This window comes from Panthera tigris, chromosome X (assembly GCF_018350195.1).
Source record: "Panthera tigris isolate Pti1 chromosome X, P.tigris_Pti1_mat1.1, whole genome shotgun sequence".
Classification (NCBI taxonomy): domain Eukaryota; kingdom Metazoa; phylum Chordata; class Mammalia; order Carnivora; family Felidae; genus Panthera; species Panthera tigris.
Genome location: NC_056677.1, coordinates 122,699,209 through 122,716,254, shown reverse-complemented (window position 1 = coordinate 122,716,254; position 17,046 = coordinate 122,699,209). Strand labels below are relative to the sequence as shown.

Sequence of the window (17,046 nt, the reverse complement as noted above, 5' to 3'; positions counted from 1 at the left end):
TAGAGCAGGCTTCATGGCAAAACTGAGCTTTAAGCTGTGGCCTGAAGAACGATGGCATGTTAGCCAGGTGAGAGGCCCTGGGCAGGAAATTGGGAAAGTTCTCAAACCAACTTTATCTATCATAGCTGCACCCAGTGCCACTCCTCTTCCAAGACCTGACTAATACCTAGGTTATGGATATTTGGGGGAATGCTTACAAAATGAGGCCTAAGGATACGGGTTCTCCCTGGATAAAGGGCTACTTCCAGGAGTTGCACGGTCACCCCAAAGAGCCACCTTCACATTTCTGTTCCTAACTTATTAAATGCCAGAACTTCGTTAACCTTCTTAAAGCCCTAAGGTGTTCCGGAACGTGAGGGTGGTGCATCACCTGCAGTTTCTAGATTGGAACCGAATCCTCTTGGGGAGGGAGTAAATGGGCTTTCTGTAGGGGTGAGCATCTGGGAGGCATACGCTTGGGAAGGAAAGAGCAGATGGACGTCGATGGATGAAGACGCCGATTGTCACAATATAGTTGGCCGCTTGGCCAACATCTAGTTTTCCTTCCCTTGGCACCTTCCCCAGTTTCCGCTCAGGCAGCCTCGCCTGTCCCATGCTGCCTATACACTTTGGGGAAACCTGGCTCCACTCAGGGTTCTAGAGGTGGGGCACTTAGCTCAGCTCACAGGAAACAACGCAGTAGGCGTGCAATCGGTTCAGGCCATGAGGCCCCGAATTCCCAGGGGTTTCTGGGAAAGAAGCCTCCTTGTTTACCTGACAGAGCTTCTAGAAGAAACTTTCTCTCCTGCTTCTCTGCCTGAGGGAAAAGGAAGTTTGTAGCCCCTGGAGCTGCTGGCAGCCATGGGTGCCCACAAGGGGGAGCCAGCTTTAGGATGACGGTTGAGCTGTTGATTCAAACCACCGCTGCAGTCCCCAACTGCTGGACTTCCGCTTATAGGACTCAGTCCGTTCCTTTTATTAGCTGAGCCAGTGTAAGCTGGTTTTCCTGTTATTTGTGACTCAATACACCCTAACTGGTAAGGATTATAGCCTGGGCTCCTAGGCCTCTGAGGTCATGAAGTCTACATTGTACCTCCAGACTCACGTTGGAGAACATTGCATTTCTAATGATGAAGCGCAGAGCCTGTTGGACCCTGTTCAGCCTCCAGTCATGCTCCTTTATCCCCGGACTGGTTTAAAAAGAAATCTACCACACGTGAACCACCTGCACCACCTCCTCCAGCAAACATATCTAGTGCAGATCAACTACGGCAAGCTTGGGCTCTTCATTCAGATCTCAAGTGCAGTAGTCAAGCTCTTAAATAGTCTATTTTGCATTAGTTGAGTGCATACACATTTTAGAAGCAATCGCGTAGCTTAACAACATTAAGGATTTCTAGTTCATATTCAATTCCGATGCAAACCTGAATATGTACTTTGTGGCTTTCTGTGAAGAAAATAATTGAGGACCCAAACTGGAATTCATCTATAGAAAATAGGCAGCGCTAGCTCCTAAAAGCAATTATTGGCATTGAGCTCCTGAATTTTTAAATCCCTTCAAAAGTCCAAGAACATACCAGAAAGTAGAGATTTCAGAGGTAATAACTGTAAACAAAAAAATTAAAAGCCCGTTAAGAGGTGTTGCCAAGTCGGATGCTGATGGCTCTAGAAACAATTATGAGGGTTCATTCTCTTTCTCAATCCCTAGTCCAATATTGTATTGCAAACTTTATTTACCAGGAGGGTGGGAAATAGACAAGTCAAGCGCAAGTTTACAGAGAAACACTTCGCCTTCACGAACCTCTTCTGCAACAGGGGAGTATATAGATTAGAGTTTGGTTGGACAATGAGATCAGGCAGGGCGGACAGGGTATGTGGTCACCCACCACTGCAAGTGACATTCAGGGGGGCAGGAACAACGCGTGAACCTCTCTGTGGCCTCTGCGCAGGGCTGATGCCTCTGGAGCATTTGGGTTGGTGGAATAGTGCCTTCTCTCCCCAGAGGGCATTACTCCAACGCTTTGTGCTCCTTTCAGAGGTAAGCCATGAAGACAGGGGCGAAGGACTGGGAGGGGTGTGTGTGTGTGGAGGGGGGAGACTCCATAAGAACATCACAGTTGTCTTCAATTCTCCCAAGGACCCTGAAGTCAGGAGACCTTTCTAGAGGGCAGTGAGAACGCATCTCCTTGTAATGTAATTATTCTGCCAAAGAAGACACTTCCAAATGAAAAGTTAACAAATCAAAGAAACAAACAAGACAGCTGTCAAAATGACAAAAACACACAAATAAGAACAAAACCCTCAGGACGTCGTTTCCGCAAAGGGTGTAAAAATCTGTGCTCATGAACTGGTAAAAAACAAAAACAAAAACAAAAACCTGACTGAAATGTATTGGTTTGTCAGGAATATTGGTGCCACCCCAGAGTGGCATGAATGAATCTTAAGTGGAAAAGAAGCAATGGAAAGAGTGGCCTGAATTTCTAAGCCAGCAATTTTTTTGGGGGGTGGGGTGCAGTTCTTACGTGCTGCTGTCACTGTGCTACCTGCAGCGGCCCCCAGAGGTCCCGTTTCGGCCTTCCACCAGCACCACCACTGCCACAGAACAGCCGGTGCCAACTGCCACCTGAGGTACTAGACTGTGGGTCTGTCAGAGGTGGAAGAAACCCTGCGCTCTCAGATCCCACATTTGGGGAGTGCCAGGCACTGTTTGCCCAGTGCTGCAGGAGGACACGGGCCCCAGCTGGAGCAGAAAAAAGTGTCACGAGCAGGGGGTGGTGGCACAACATGAGAGCCCAAGTTCATCGGCCTCCTAGGCCTTGAAGTTTGGGACTTCTGACCGATAATGACTCAGAAACACTCAAAAATCGTCTCAGGAGCTTAATTCTGCAACACCACTTTATCCCTTCCTGCCAGCTCCCATTCATTCCCCCAAAGGGTCCTCCAGCTCACCGCGACCGAGCCAGAGAAGACTTCTTCCTTTTTGTCATCAAGTGGCAGCACAGACAAGACACAAGTGACTCTGATTAAACAGTGGACACCACCAAGCCCTGAAATGTCGAAATCAGTGGTCTTGGGAACCGGGGTGTGAGTAACCAGGTGTGTCGACTTTTCAAACGTCAGTTGGCATTGGTCAGAGGCTCTCACTCCCTACATTGTGTGCCAGTGTCAGGCCTTATGCGCTGGTTCTTGTGTGGTTGAGATCCTTCACTTTTTCCAGAACTCTACCCCAGGGCCTAGCACTTGCTCCAGAGGGATACTTTGCACAGAAAGCCAGTCACAGACAGTGAGTGCCTAGCATCATTCTGTTGGCTCTTGTATTAATCAGCAAACTGTGAGTCATCGCAGCGTTTCCAGACCCGCAGCTGCACCAGAGAACCAATGAAGCAAGTGGGGTTTCTTATCCCATTCAGAAGCAGAGACAATGTCCCTTCCTGTCTATAATCGCTTCTCTGTTCTCCGACCTGCGTGTTGTCCTGTCTCCAAAATGTCCAGAGAAGGACAGAAATTGTGTTCAATTTACCAGGAGAGTTATTTCTCCATGGTGGCTGTGCCCGAGAAGTCTATCCCATGTGTTTGACATGCATGCATCTTGCTAGGACATCCAGCAAACGCAGCTGGCTCCCCGAGACGATGCGCATACCCATATCCATACCGCTGCTCCCTATGACAGAAAGTGGGCAGTGCACCTTGCTGCCACCTGTGCGTTGTCTGCTAATTCTATTTGCAAATAAAATATTGCTTTTGATTGAGAGGAATAGCAAGTGTTTTAAAACTTAAGGTTTTTGGGGCGCCTGGGTGGCTCAGGTTAAGCATCCGACTTCGGCTCAGGTCATGATCTCGTGGTTAGTGAGTTGGAGCCCCACATCGGGCCCTGTGCTGACAACTTAGAGCCTGGAGCCTGCCTTGGATTCTGTGTTTTCCTCCGTCTCTGCACCACCCCTGCTTGCACTCTGTCTCTCAAAAATGAATAAATGTTAAAACTTAAGGTTTTCTTTTTTATCGTGGTAAAATTTGCCATCTTAACCATTTTAAGCACACAGCTCTGTGGCATTAGGTACGCTCACAGTACTGTGCAGCCATCCCCGCCATCCATCTCCAGAACTTTCTCATCATCCCAAACTGGAACTCCATCCCCATTAAACACTGACTTCTCCTTTTCTCTCCCCCAGGCACCCACCAGTCTGCTTTCTGTCTCTAAAAATCTGCCTACTCTTGGTGCCTCATAGAAGTGGCACTGCACAGCATTTGTCCTTATGTGTCTGGCTTCTTTCACTCAGAATAATGGTTGCAAGGCTCATTCATGTAGTAGCACATGTCCGAATTCTCTTCCTTTTTAAGACTAAATAATAATCCATAATATGGGCATATGGATTTGTTTTTCCATTCACCAGTTGATGGGCATTTGTGTTATTTCCACCTTGTGGCTACTATAAATAGTGCTGCTATGCACATTGGTGAACACATATCTGTTCAAGACCCCGCTTTCAATTCTTTGGGGTCTATACCTAGAAGTGGAATTGTTGGGTCAAATGGTGATTCTATGTTTAAAGTTTTAGGAACTGCCATCACGTTTTCCACAGTGGCTGCACCACTTTGCATTTCTACTGATAGTGCATATGATTTCCAATTTCTCCACGTCCTTGCCAATGCTTGCTATTTTCTCTTTTGTTTTGTTTTAAATAATAGCCACTCTAATAGGTGTCAACATTTTGTCTGTTTACATTTTCCACAGCTTGTTTCTGAAAGTGTTGCCTGATAGAGGGAAAGGGTCATGGAACTATTCCCACTTATCTGCACTCAGGGGTGGTTGGGGGCCTCCCACACCTTTCAAAGCTTTGTCACACGGAAAGAAATGATCATTGGTCAAAATTGTAAGTGAGGAGTCTACCTTCGTCTGCTGGCCTATGGAGTCGGCTGCTTTGGCAAACTCTCTTCTGGTGCCACCCGGCCATGGGCCTGCAAAAAAGAGTCTACGTCCCCACCACTATGCTCACGTTCTCTTCTCAAACATGGAGGATGGCCGAACGCAGCAGCATGCTACAGGGGGAAAAGCCGGGTGGAACCTGTGCCGGCAGCTTCAAACCTGAAGTCCGCCAAAGCAAAGCAAGACTTGGAATACTTTCTGCTGAAACAGGGCTACACATGTGTCAGGCCTTCAGGGCCACATTTAGGCCAACACTATATGATACTTTCCTAAAGTGCCCACTTCCCTTTTTCCTGCATACCTAGTTCCAACTCGCGACAGCCTCACTTGTTTCGATGGGAAGAACAACAACCAGACGGAGTAACGTGGAGAAAGCATCATTTGTCACCGTGGGCAAAATTAACGAGACCAAAGAGAAACCCAAACTTTTTCAATCCCATAGGAAAAAGCAGAATCTTTTTCTTTGAGGGGGAGGGATGGGAAGGGTTTTGCTTTAACCATAAAGTATTCTACCATCTGCTGCCCCCTTCAAGCTCACCAGTAGCCAGGCCAGAGCACACAGATCTTCGAATTTGTCAACCCCCAAGGGACAGAAGAGGCTAAGAGTACAAATGGACTCAGGAGAGGTTTCCTAAATCTGTGCTATGCGGGCCCTCAATGGTGGCTGGGGGTGGGGGGGATGTGGGAGGGAGGCGGAGGAATGCAGCAACATGGCGGGCTCTAGGTATCAGGGCCACAGCTGAATGGTGCAGGCCCCCCGTGACTTTCCAGCCTCCCTAGACAGTTTTTACGTCTTATAATTTTTCATGTGGGGTCCATTGAAAGGTGCTCACCACACAAATTTATGTCTTCTTCTGCTCTTTGCAAACCTTCTTTTGCTTTACAGTGACAAATAGGTTTTGCTACACTTCGTTTTAAACGCCTCATTTTCAATACCCTGGCTTCAGCGAAGTTCACGGTTTCTCGTCAAGTATGTGAAGGCAAGAAGAACGAACAAACAAAAAACCCAAACAAATGTGACACAGGAGGTTTCTGAAACTGGTGGCCTTCTCGGCCTTCACAAGTCAATCACTAAGCAACTACAAAATTATACCTATCGATCTCTATGATTGAGGCATCTGTACTGGGGGGGGTTTGCGCATCCCCACGATTTGGCTGTGGACCTCACTGAGTGATGGGTTGTGACTCCAGGTGCAAAGCAACGTACCCCTGCCTCACTGCAACATGCCACCTCGTTCTTCAACTTCCAACAGAAAAAAAAAGTTGACGTTTAAAAGGTTAGCACTTGACAAGCAGCACATTTTGAATTTCCACTTTTTAAAAAAGAGCCGTCGCTTTGAGGTGGAGGGTCATTAATGATTCTCAGAAACCGGAAAAGAAACAGAAAGAAAAACCTGAGTCTTGGTAATATTAGTACCAAGTTCTGAGACTGCATTTCCCAAATTCAACACCCTTTGGAGTTTCGTTTCCTGGCAATTCAGAGTGGTTAAAACAAAACTTGGTCAACACGGAGGAACTAGCCCCTACATTTTCAAAAATGTATGTTACACTGTGTCTAATTATATTTCCTCCCAAAGCAGCTAAAAAAAGGTTTCCCCAAACGAAATAGCATGTTGCGGCCCAATTTAGGAAGAAAGGAAAAAGTAAGCCGTTACGTACAATCACTCTCACATACAAAATGAAGACGCTTATTCAGGAAAATGCTGCCCCATCTGGCAGAGAAGATATGTGCTGAGCTGGCCCCTGGCTCTAGTGCACTGGGAACCTGACTCACCTGCCCCGTCCTCCCCAGGGTGCTTAGAGCTTCCCCAGAGGCCTCCACTCTCGCATTTCAGCAGGAGTAACCTTTGAAATGAAGCTGTGATGCTTCGTGCCAGAATTAGTAAAAGACAAACGCAAAGAAACTTTTCTCATAATAGGGGAGCAGTGCTGCTCTCCCCCAACCCTTACCCTCAAGACAAGAGAATAATGAAGGGGAGCAGCGAAAGGACTCAAGAGCCCAAGGTCACAGGCCACCCCCGACCCCGACAATATGTGCTGTGTCTGATTCCAGGGAGATCAAGTATGCCAGGCCAGAGAACGGCCACCTGGTTTTAAACGCTAACAGACAATTTGAGACTAGAAGAAGGCTCATGTCACCATCTCTCCTGACTCTCTCTTGTTTTTAAATTAAAATGGTTTTTAATTTTAAAGTTTTTTAATTCAAGTATCATTAACATACAGTGTTATATTAGTCTTAAGAGGACACTTATTGTGATGAGCACGGAGTTAATGTATAGAATTGTTGAATCATTACATGGTACATCTCTGAATCTTTCTCTAGTGAAAAATGGAGCCGATGTGACTTTGACAAGAATAGACAATTCTCTTGGTGTAGCCTGCTTTTATCATTTTGTTTTCCATGAGAGGTCATGGTGCAAATACAAAGATTTTAATTTGCAGTGCTAACTGAGACAGCAGTAATTAAAGGTTCTGCTCTACTGAGCAGGTGAGTACAGCCCTGGAAATTCAAACCAAAAGGAATCTTGAGTTTCTGCAAAGGTTCTTGTGGGAGGCTTTGGGAGCGGAGTGAGTGGTGGAGGGGAGGGGGGAGGAGAGCGGAGGAGGCATCCCTGAAGGTTCAGCATGGGTGCTCTGAGCACCGCCATCATCCATCTGGGGCCCTTAGCAAGCCTCCCCATCCCCCAATGCCAATGACTAAGTGGAAGCAGCGGTCCTGGACCTCACTCTCCCTGGCTCTCTGCTCTCCCACTCTCCCGCTCTCACTCTCTGCTCTCCCTGCTGTTTGCTCTCTCTGCCTGTCAGCCACAGTCCTGGGGTTGGCCCATTTGTTACTCAGCATTCACTCACTGCACCACCCCCCCGCCCAAGGCCCCTAGCACTTCATTTTTTAGAAACTTATTTATTTAAATTCAAGTTAGTTAACATACAGTGTAATATTGGTTTCAGGAGTAGAACCCAGTGATTCATCTCTGACATGTGACACCCAGTGCTCATCCCAACAAGTGCCCTCCTCAATGGCCATCCCCCATTTAGCCCATCCCCCGCCCCGTCCCTTCTAGCTCATAGCACTTCTTCGGTCTGCACTGGGAGGGAGGAGCAGCCAACGTTCCCCCCTTCTCCCTGGCCAGGAGTGCTCAGAAAGCTATGGCCTGACTCAGCCGCTCTGCTCCTTTCTGGTGTCACCGACCAGTGTTGTCCACCACTTGGCTTCTCTTCAGCCACCTCGCAAATGTCCTCCCTGACTAATCCCCCCCAACCCCCCCCCAAGAGCTGGTGAGGAACCTGGACACTGAGGCAGTCTAACCCATTCCACTGGGTTACTTACTGGTGTTCTAAGTTTCAGGAACTTTCCGGATGTAGTGGCAGCTAACATGTATGGAGCGTTGTTGTGAGCCAGGCCCTATGCCAAGCACTTTTACCTCACTTCATTTAATCCTCCCAGTGACCCCCTTAGATAGGTATACTAGTATCTCCATTTTATAGATGGGGAGACTGAGGCCCGGAGAGGGAAAATAGCTTGCCAAACTAAAAAGTAGCAGAGCCGAGATTTGGACCCAAGTGTTCCAAAGCCTGGGCTCTCTTGAACCTGGTCTCAAGCCCAGTCCTGGGGCCTACACCCTGCCAAGGCCCTGGGGTCCCCTCCCCTGTGCTGTCTCCATCAGGCCCTGGGCAGTGGGAGTGCTGCACTTTAGAGGGCTCCGTTTGCCAAGGCCAAGAGGGACCTATGGCTGAGGGCAGTGAGAGGGCTTCCCCAAGGCCCCACTTTGGACCAAGCTGCCCAGATCCTCATTGCAGGCCCAGCCCCTCGAGGAGGGAAGATGGCGAGTTCTCTCAATTTGCCCACTGTCTCCGCAATTGCTGGGTGCTCATCGCTGCCTCAGCTAAGCGGATGGGAGGCTTATCACTAAAGGTAGAAAGTGTAGCAAACCCAGGAGGGGCCTCAACCAGCCTCCCTCCAGTCGGGCTGGACTCCCCTCGTACCCTTCTCAAAATCTGTCCAAACAATATCATGTGCCTCTTTGGTCTGTTTCTCCACAGCTGCCCCCTTCCCCTGTGCCTCAGCCTGCCTCAAGGATCAGATTTCAGGCCTTTTTGTTCTTATTCCAACTGGCCGCCATCCACATCCCTCTTCCCCAGGATGCTGCGCTCCCAGCTCTCCAAGCCATGTGCACCGAGGGCCCTCGAGCTGGGCCGCCTCCCGCCGCCCCCATCTCCTCAATGGACCTGTGTTCGTCTCTGAGCAAATGGAAGTTCCATTCACCCATGGTTGGTGGTAAAATTGAAGTTCTAACACTGATTTTTGCATGTATCTCCAATAAGTCTTCAGGGAGAAGGAGACCTAAATTACGGAAACAAAATTCATCTTGATTAAAAATGGAGAGACGTCACCCAGCCTTGGGAGTAGGGTGGGGAATACAGTGAGGAGATCTGGGGTCATTAAAATCCGACACAGAAGGGCTGGATGCCCCAATTCCAAAAAGTCACTCCCTTAGTAATTCCAAGCCCACATCCCTTAGCTGTAATTTCAAACCCCAAAAGCTCTGAAAGCCTATTTTATTTTGGTAAGTTGGGCATCAAAATTTATTTGGGGACAAAATTGATGTGGACTTAAATATTTGTATTTCTCTGCAAAAGTAATGAAATGCTGCCCCAGGTTCTATCGGAGGCTTGTGTGATATTTGGTATATGCACCACATGATCTTTCTATAGTCCCAAATGTCCTCAATTTGGAAACGCACCTGTCCTCAGAGGTGGTGGATCCCAGCCCAGCACGTACTGTGTGCCAGGCAGGGCTCTGGGCAATTTCAGCTTAGCGCTTCCTTTGTCTTCCAATGTCCTAAGGCTCAGAGCGACTAAATGACATTGCTCCCCACCTAGAGCTCAGTCAGTATCAGTGCCTAGACTTGAACCCCAGTGCCCTCGCTTCAGCTGCCATGCTAAACTGCCACCCTGGAGCCAGATGGCATTTGCCTTTTACCTTCAGTGCAAGCAAATGGTCCACTGAAATTGGGTCGTTTACCTAACTGGTCAAGAGAAATTCTCAGAGCTGAGAAATATGAGCTCCTGTAGATGACTGGACGTGGTTTTTCTGCTTACTCAAGAGTTGGTTTCTCACTTTTCATTTAGAAAGTACTCTTTTCAGAAACCAAAATCTGGATTCAAATGAAGGCCCAGTGCCTCTGTGGTAACCACGATCACATCTGGAAGTGCAACAAGGTAGTCTGTGTCACCACGTAGTAGGTGAAGAGTATTTTCTGAGGCTCAGTCTGGCCATCAGTGAAATTCGACCAGCTGGCCCTGCTGGAAGGAAGAAGCTTGTGCTCTTTTCTCTCCCCTGGAAGGGTGAGCAGGGCTGAGTTCTCAGGCCTCAGAGCAAATGCAAAAGGCCATGAGAAGGCATGGTGAGCTGTTGATGTGCTCAGCCTGGATGTCTACTCTGTGTTTTGGCTAGAAGAGTGCCATGGACAGAACCGGGAGCCAGGAGAGGGGTAGTGAGAAGGAGATCCCTGCCTGCCAGGCAAAGATGACCTTTTCCTTTTCCTTTTCCTTTTTTTTTCGTAGGAAGTGTATTCTGGTTTTTTTTTTTAATTAAAAATTTGTTTAATGTTTATTTATTTTTTGAGGGACAGAGCACAAGTGGGGGAAGAGCAGAGAGACAGAGGAAGACACAGAATCTGAAGCAGGCTCCAGGCTCTGAGCTGTCAGCACAGAGCCTGACATGGGCCTTGAACTCACGAACTGCAAGATCATGACCTGAGCCGAAGTCGGACACTCAACCGACTGAGCCCCCCAGGCGCCCCTGTTTTTTTTTTTAAGTTGATTCATTTGTGTGTGTGTGTGTGTGTGTGAGAGAGAGAGAGAGAGAGAGAGAGATAGAGAAAGCATGAGGACAAGTTGGGGAGGGGCAGAGAGACAAGGAGACAGAATCCCACACCGTCGGCGCAAAGCCTGATGCAGGGCTGGAACTCATGAACCTTGAGATCATGACCTGAGCCGAAACCAAGAGACCGACGCTTAACCGACTGAGCCACCCAGGTGACCCCCGCCTTTTCCCTTTTCCACCAGGCCTGGAGTTGTGTCAGTGGGGCAGAGCCTGGGACAGGGAGAACCCGCGAGGCTGTAGGCTGTCAATCTTGTGGTAGGCAGGGGGTCTGGAGAGAGCACTGCTCACATTTTGTCCTGACACATCTCAGCCCCCACCAAATGGATCTGGAGGCTCAAGGCCAGGAGTTAGTCATAGTGATAGCAAACCTTCCTTGGCAGGTACTTTGTGCTGGTAGGCCTTGTTCAAAATGCTTTAGACGTATTAATGCATTGAATCCTCAATCAACATGTCATAACCTATTGCCCATTTTGTAGAAGAGGCAACAGTTTGGAGGTTACAGCAGGATCAGAAGGCTCTGGAAGCAGTGCCCCATGCATGGGTTTACAAGTATGGGCTCTGTAGCCAGACTCCCTTCTCTGGCCCTAACTTCCTGTGTGACTGGGCAATTCTAGTCACTTCTTTGTGCCTCAGTCTTTTTGGCTTTAAAGGGAATGATAACGGCCTCTATCTCTGATGACTAAAATGAGAAAAAGGCAGGTGAAGAGCTGAGTTGTATGCCTGGCCCGTGGGCACTGGCCAGCACTGGCAGCGAAGGCAGCTCTTGGCAGCAACAGCCTCCCATCCAGGGAGCCCAGGCTCCCCCCTCTGCTGGTGGCGGTCACCTGAGCCCTTCCTAGCCTCAGGGAGCTTGGCTGCTGGTCTTTCCCCGGAGCACTTTCTCCAGCTCACCTAGGTAATCAGTTGGGTGTGATTTTAATGACACAGGTCATTAAGGATTCTCCCTCTGAGCCAGCTGATTGGGTTCTGAGGCCACATGGGCTACAAATGTACCCCACTGAAGAAAAACCCCAAACGGCTCACAGTGTTAGATGGTGATTGGTCTCCAGGCTGAGGACCTTGCCTGCTAGGGGGAGACTTCCAGCTCCACGAAGGCAGATGGCGGTAAGCCCGCCGCAGACTCAAACCCAAGTGCTCCCGAACTGCACATGAGGGCCTGTGGCTCGCCCTGGCCGCACCCACGGATGCTCTGTTTGCCGCACAAGTCCATCAGAGGACCAGTTCCCTGGTGTGGAGCTCTCTGCTTGCTTATGCTTCATGAGGCATGGAGGAAAAAGACTTGGTTTCTCTCCTCCGGGGGCTGCCCCAGTCACACTCATCCAGGGCCCTCAGAAAAGAGGTCAACCCTGACAGGTGCTTCCCTTGGGCCAGGTCGCCGGCCAAGCTCTCTTCCTTGGCTGTTTTAGAGAAGAGAGAGGCAGAGTGGGAGACAGAAGTACCAAGGCTGGTCCTGGAGGGGATGGTTCCTGAGCCTTAGGAGCTGTGGGGGTGGGGCAGGAGAAAGAAGGTGAGAAGGCACTGCCAGGCACAGGGGATGGTAGGAATAAAGCCGACTGCCAGCACTTCGAATGATAGAAGCAAAGTGCCAGACAGGGCCTGATGTGCACAGAGTCCAAGGAGATGGATGGAGCCAGGTTATGGGCCCCCGGAAACTTCTGGCCAAATGTGAAACATGATCAGGTCTCTGTTATGTCAGGTCTCTTGAAGGTAATGTTTTGAGTGATGGCTGGTTTATTGGGGAAAACCAACTTAAGAGTCAACTCTGAGTCCAGGCAAAGAATCAAGAGGACTTGAACTTGGGCAAGGCTGAGAGCAATGGAAAGGAGGGACCAAGATAGAAAGTGCTCTGGGTAGGCAGAAAGTGCTCTGGGTAGGCAGATATCTGACATGGTCCCCAGTGACCCCTGCCTCTTGGTATTCACACCTTCATGCTTGTGTCCAATGAACAGAATACAACAGAAGTGATGGGACATCACTTTCAAGACTATGTTCTAAAGACTGTAACCTCTGACCTGCTGGCAATCCCTCTGCCTGTCTTGCTGGCACATTCTGTCTTGCTTAGTCAGACGAAGCCGGCTGCCATGCTGTGAGATGCTCTATGAAGAGGCCCACGTGGCAAGGAACTAAGAGAGGCCTCTAACCAACAGCTCATGAGGAATGAGGCCTCAGTCCAAACACCTGCAAGGAACTGCTTCCAGCCAACCACCTCAGGAGTGAGCTTGGAAGCAAAAACCTTCCTGGTTGAGCTGGAGATGATGATAACCTTACAAGTGACTCAAGGCCAGAAGACCCAGCTAGGTGATGCCAAGACTCCTGGCCCATAGAAACCGTGAGGTAATACACTTGTGTTGTCTCAAGCAGAGGTCTTGGAGTCATTTGTTACACAGCAATAGATAACCAATGAGGGCAGGGGTCAGAGCAATGACATGGGGAAACTGTGATCAACACCCCTGGGCGGGCATCAGCTGAGCTCAGTGATTGATCATATTGTAGATGAGGGAGGGGGAGAAGTCACAGTGATTCTGAGAAGAGCACAGGCTCTGGACTAACACTTCCTGGTTCCCAGTTCCTGCTCTGTCCCCTGGCTATGTGACTCCGGGCAAGTCATTTCAACTCTCCGAGCCTCAGTTTCTTTGTAGAATGGAGATGGTAAGAGTAACTACTTTATTCGCATCTGTCCTTTTCATTTAGGGCCTGCCTCAGTGTCCAAGCCAGCACAGTGGTGAAGGGCACACTGGGGCTGCTCAGCAGAAGTTTGCTGTGGCACTTCTGGAAGGCTCAGCGTGCAGCCATATGCCAGCAGGGTAGGATTTACATGCCTTGGTGCAATTTCCTTGCGTCCTACAAAGGCTTCACTAGTCCTGTGTGAGGGAACACGCTACCTGGCCCGGTGCAGGGGAAGGCAGTTCTAGGCGATTCTGACTCATCTCCCCTGGTTCCTTCCCCTAACAGCACCTTCTGGGTGCACTTTTCCTCCCAGGGAAGTTAAGTGACTTGCACAGGAGCTAAAACCATAACCTCGGCCTCATGAACACTGCACCTCGACCACACAGAACTAGCTGCCTTCAATAGACTTCTCCAGAGTCAAGTCCAGTCTCAGAGAGGACTACGGCCAGATTTGCCTCCAGAGCCAAGTATCAATAGCATGAGACACGGTTCCTATGTCCAAAACAAAGGAACGCAACTGGACGCGAGACCGTCTTACCTGTCTGGGCAGAGAAGGCATGGAGTCCGGGGCCACTGGCCGCTGAAAGCGTGGGGGCGGCTGCTGCATCATTTGCTGCAGGAGGAGAGAGGAGTGGTCAGGCTGCTGCTGCAGCTGCAAGGTGGCAGTGGCGGTGGAGGAGGCGGTGGCAGAAGAGGCCGGGGTCGGCGTCGGCTGCTGCAGGTAGTGGAGCAGGGACGGCTGCCTCGAGGTGGCGGGCATGGAGGGCATCTTCTGGGGGCCCGGCTCAGAAACGAAATGTGACAGGGGCTTGGTGTTGCCAAAAGTGAACGGCTCCGGGGCTCCCGGGCTGGGGCTGGCCAGCCCCTGCTGCATGATCACGCTCAGGGTTTTGGGTGGGTTGGTGGCCATGGGCTTGAAGATGGTGTTTGCCGGCTGCTGCGAAGGCGGCTGCTGCTGCTGACTTAGCGGATTGCCGGAAGGGGTGAGGCTCCGGATCAGGGAGCACTGCGGAGTGAAGGACTGCTGCGGCAAGCCTGGGCTGGAGAGCTTCTCAGGGCGGTAGGGCGGGGATGGCCCCGGGTTGCTGGCGGGCAAAGCAGACATCAGGTGTCCCTGAGGACTTTTGATACTAGAGGACACCAGGTTGGCAAGGAGGGAGCTCTGTGGGCTGTACTGCGGCTGCTGATTGAGAGCCGGGCTGGGGAGCTTCTCGGGAGTGTAGAGCACGGGGGGCCCCAGGGCGGCACTGCTGCCGGATGCCATGCTGGCCAGTAAGGCGTTGGGGGAGCCTTGGAAAGTGCTCCCGGGCAGGTTGCCGGACGCCATACAGGACACCATGAGGCTCTGAGGGCTGAATGGCGGTGGCGGCGGGTGTGGCGACGGCACCGGGCGGTAAGACGGGGAGAGGCCTGGAGGAGGCAGGCCAGACCAACTGGGGTTGGGCCCTGGCTGCCTCGTAGCAGACCCCTGCTTGCTGGCTGCCAGCACCTTCAGCTGGTGGGCGTGATGCCACTGAGGCACTGGGAGTGGGGGCAGAGCGACAGGGAGCATCCCCTGGACCTGGCTCTTGGTCTGTGCTGCCGAAGAGCCCGGGGAGGCCACTTGCTTCCCACTGGCAGGAATCACATAGCTGAGCCCGGCCGGGGAGGGCGGGACTGGCAGTGGTGCGCCCGGGAGCTGGCCGCAGCTGGAAGCAAACTCCTTGCCGGAACCGAGGCTCTCCAAGTGTGGCATCTGAACCGAAGGCTTGGCACTGGCACCGAGGGTTGGCTGCGGGTGCTCTAACACCAGTGGTTCTTCTGGTTTGCTCCCCAGTATCTTCTCAAGATCTAGCTCATTCGGAGAAGGTTCTTGAATTTTTGTTAGCTCCTCCAGGAGATCTTGAAGTTCCTGGTCCACAGCTGGCATGCTGTTGGCTTTGTCATAGTAGGGACCGGAAGGCCCTTTCAGTCCCATTTCTGCAGCCGATGGCACTGCAAACGGTGAGCCCATTATGCTGCCATTCATGGGATTAGTTTCGAGTGGTAATGGATGGCCAGGTACTCCCATGGCGGCAGGGCTAGGGTTCATTGTCAATGGAGGCACCTGTAGCTCTGCACAGGGTGTGCTGTGATGGGCACCTGGGCCCATAGAAAGGGTAACGTCTTCAAGGCAAGGCCTCTTGATTTTATTAGGGTAACCTCCGTCAGCCATGCCTGGAAACTGGAAGCTATCTCCTTCCTGTCTCCTTTTAGTGGGTCCCTGTGGTGGAAAGAGAGAGTGAGAGGGAGAGAGAGAGAGAGACAGACAGAGGGAGAGGGAGAGGGAGGGAGGAATTTTTATAAAGCCTTGGCACATGAAAGCTAATGAACAGGAAACTTGCAACATAAAACATCTCTCAGTTTCAAGACTTGTCAAAACTATACAATACAGCCTATTTTGGGGGACCATAATGCTTGCTTCTTTGTTGCTGTGTTTCATTTAAACTGTCTTGTTACACTTCAAATTAGGCATTATGCTGTCTGTATACTAAACACCGCAGAAAGTCCCACAAAGGATCTTCTGTGCCCACGTAAGGGAGAGCTCACCAAAACTATGCGGAAGTCACTAACTGAACTGAGCCGCCCCAGACAGGCACTGGAGGGCAAACTGGAAGTACTTCAGATGCTCTCAATTCCTACCTGTGTACAGATATCCCCATTTTTAAAAAGGAAAAGCACAACATAGACAGGCAACTTTTAGGTTGCCTCCCCGTCTCGTTTAAATGCACTGGGCTGTGGTGACCAGACGGAACACAACAGAATCTTTAGAGGAATGAAGTAGATCTAGGTGTGTGCTTTGGGGCAACTGTCTGAGATGTACTGTCTAGGGGAAAACACAAGTGGCAGAACAGTCACTGAGGCATGGTTTCACTTATCTTTGTACGCGCGGACACACACAACACACACACACTACTAGGTACATACAAAAATAACGTGGAAGAACCTACATGCAACCATCGGGAGTAGGGATCTTTTGGGGAGATTGGCAAGTGCCTTTCTATTCTCTATGGTTTTCTATCACTTGTTTGTTTTTATTGAGAATGACTTACAACCGTCCCCCTCAAAGTACAGGAAAAGGCCCTGATCTGCAACCTGCACCTTGGGGGAGCTGTTCACCATTTATAAAAGCATAGCCTTTGGGAACAAAGCAGTTAGCGAGGCACTATTTCCTACTCGTTCAAGGCTTCATACAGTCATCTGTGGCTGTCATGTTAATGACCATGACCTGCAAGTAGAGGGGAAAGCAAGTGGGGTGGAGTGGAGGCATGTGTGAAAAGAGAAGGGCTTGGGAATTACCTACACGCCAACAGTGGAACACATATACAGGTGAACCTTGAAAAATGCTCTGTGGTCAAAAATCCGACTATAATTTTTGACGCCACTCAGAACTTAACTACAAATAGCCTACTGTTGACTGGAAGCCTTACAATAACATACAATCGACTAAGCACATATTTTGTATGTTATATGTATCATGTACTGTATTCTTACAACACAGTAGGCTAGAGAAAAGAAAATGTGATTAAGAAAATCATAAGGAAGAGAAAATGCATTTACGGCACTGGAC

At 50.0% G+C, this 17,046-nt stretch overlaps 1 protein-coding gene across 2 annotated transcripts in view; it reads right to left on the bottom strand.

The window, feature by feature from the left end:
• The window catches only part of MAMLD1 (mastermind like domain containing 1), a 120,704-nt gene that overhangs the window by 23,885 nt on the left and 79,773 nt on the right, over positions 1 to 17,046 (bottom strand). For both annotated transcript variants that reach the window (XM_042975261.1, XM_042975262.1), the window contains one exon: positions 13,996 to 15,699. In XM_042975261.1, coding sequence (XP_042831195.1) covers positions 13,996 to 15,699 — 1,704 coding nt within the window. The remainder of the gene's footprint in view (positions 1 to 13,995; positions 15,700 to 17,046) is intronic.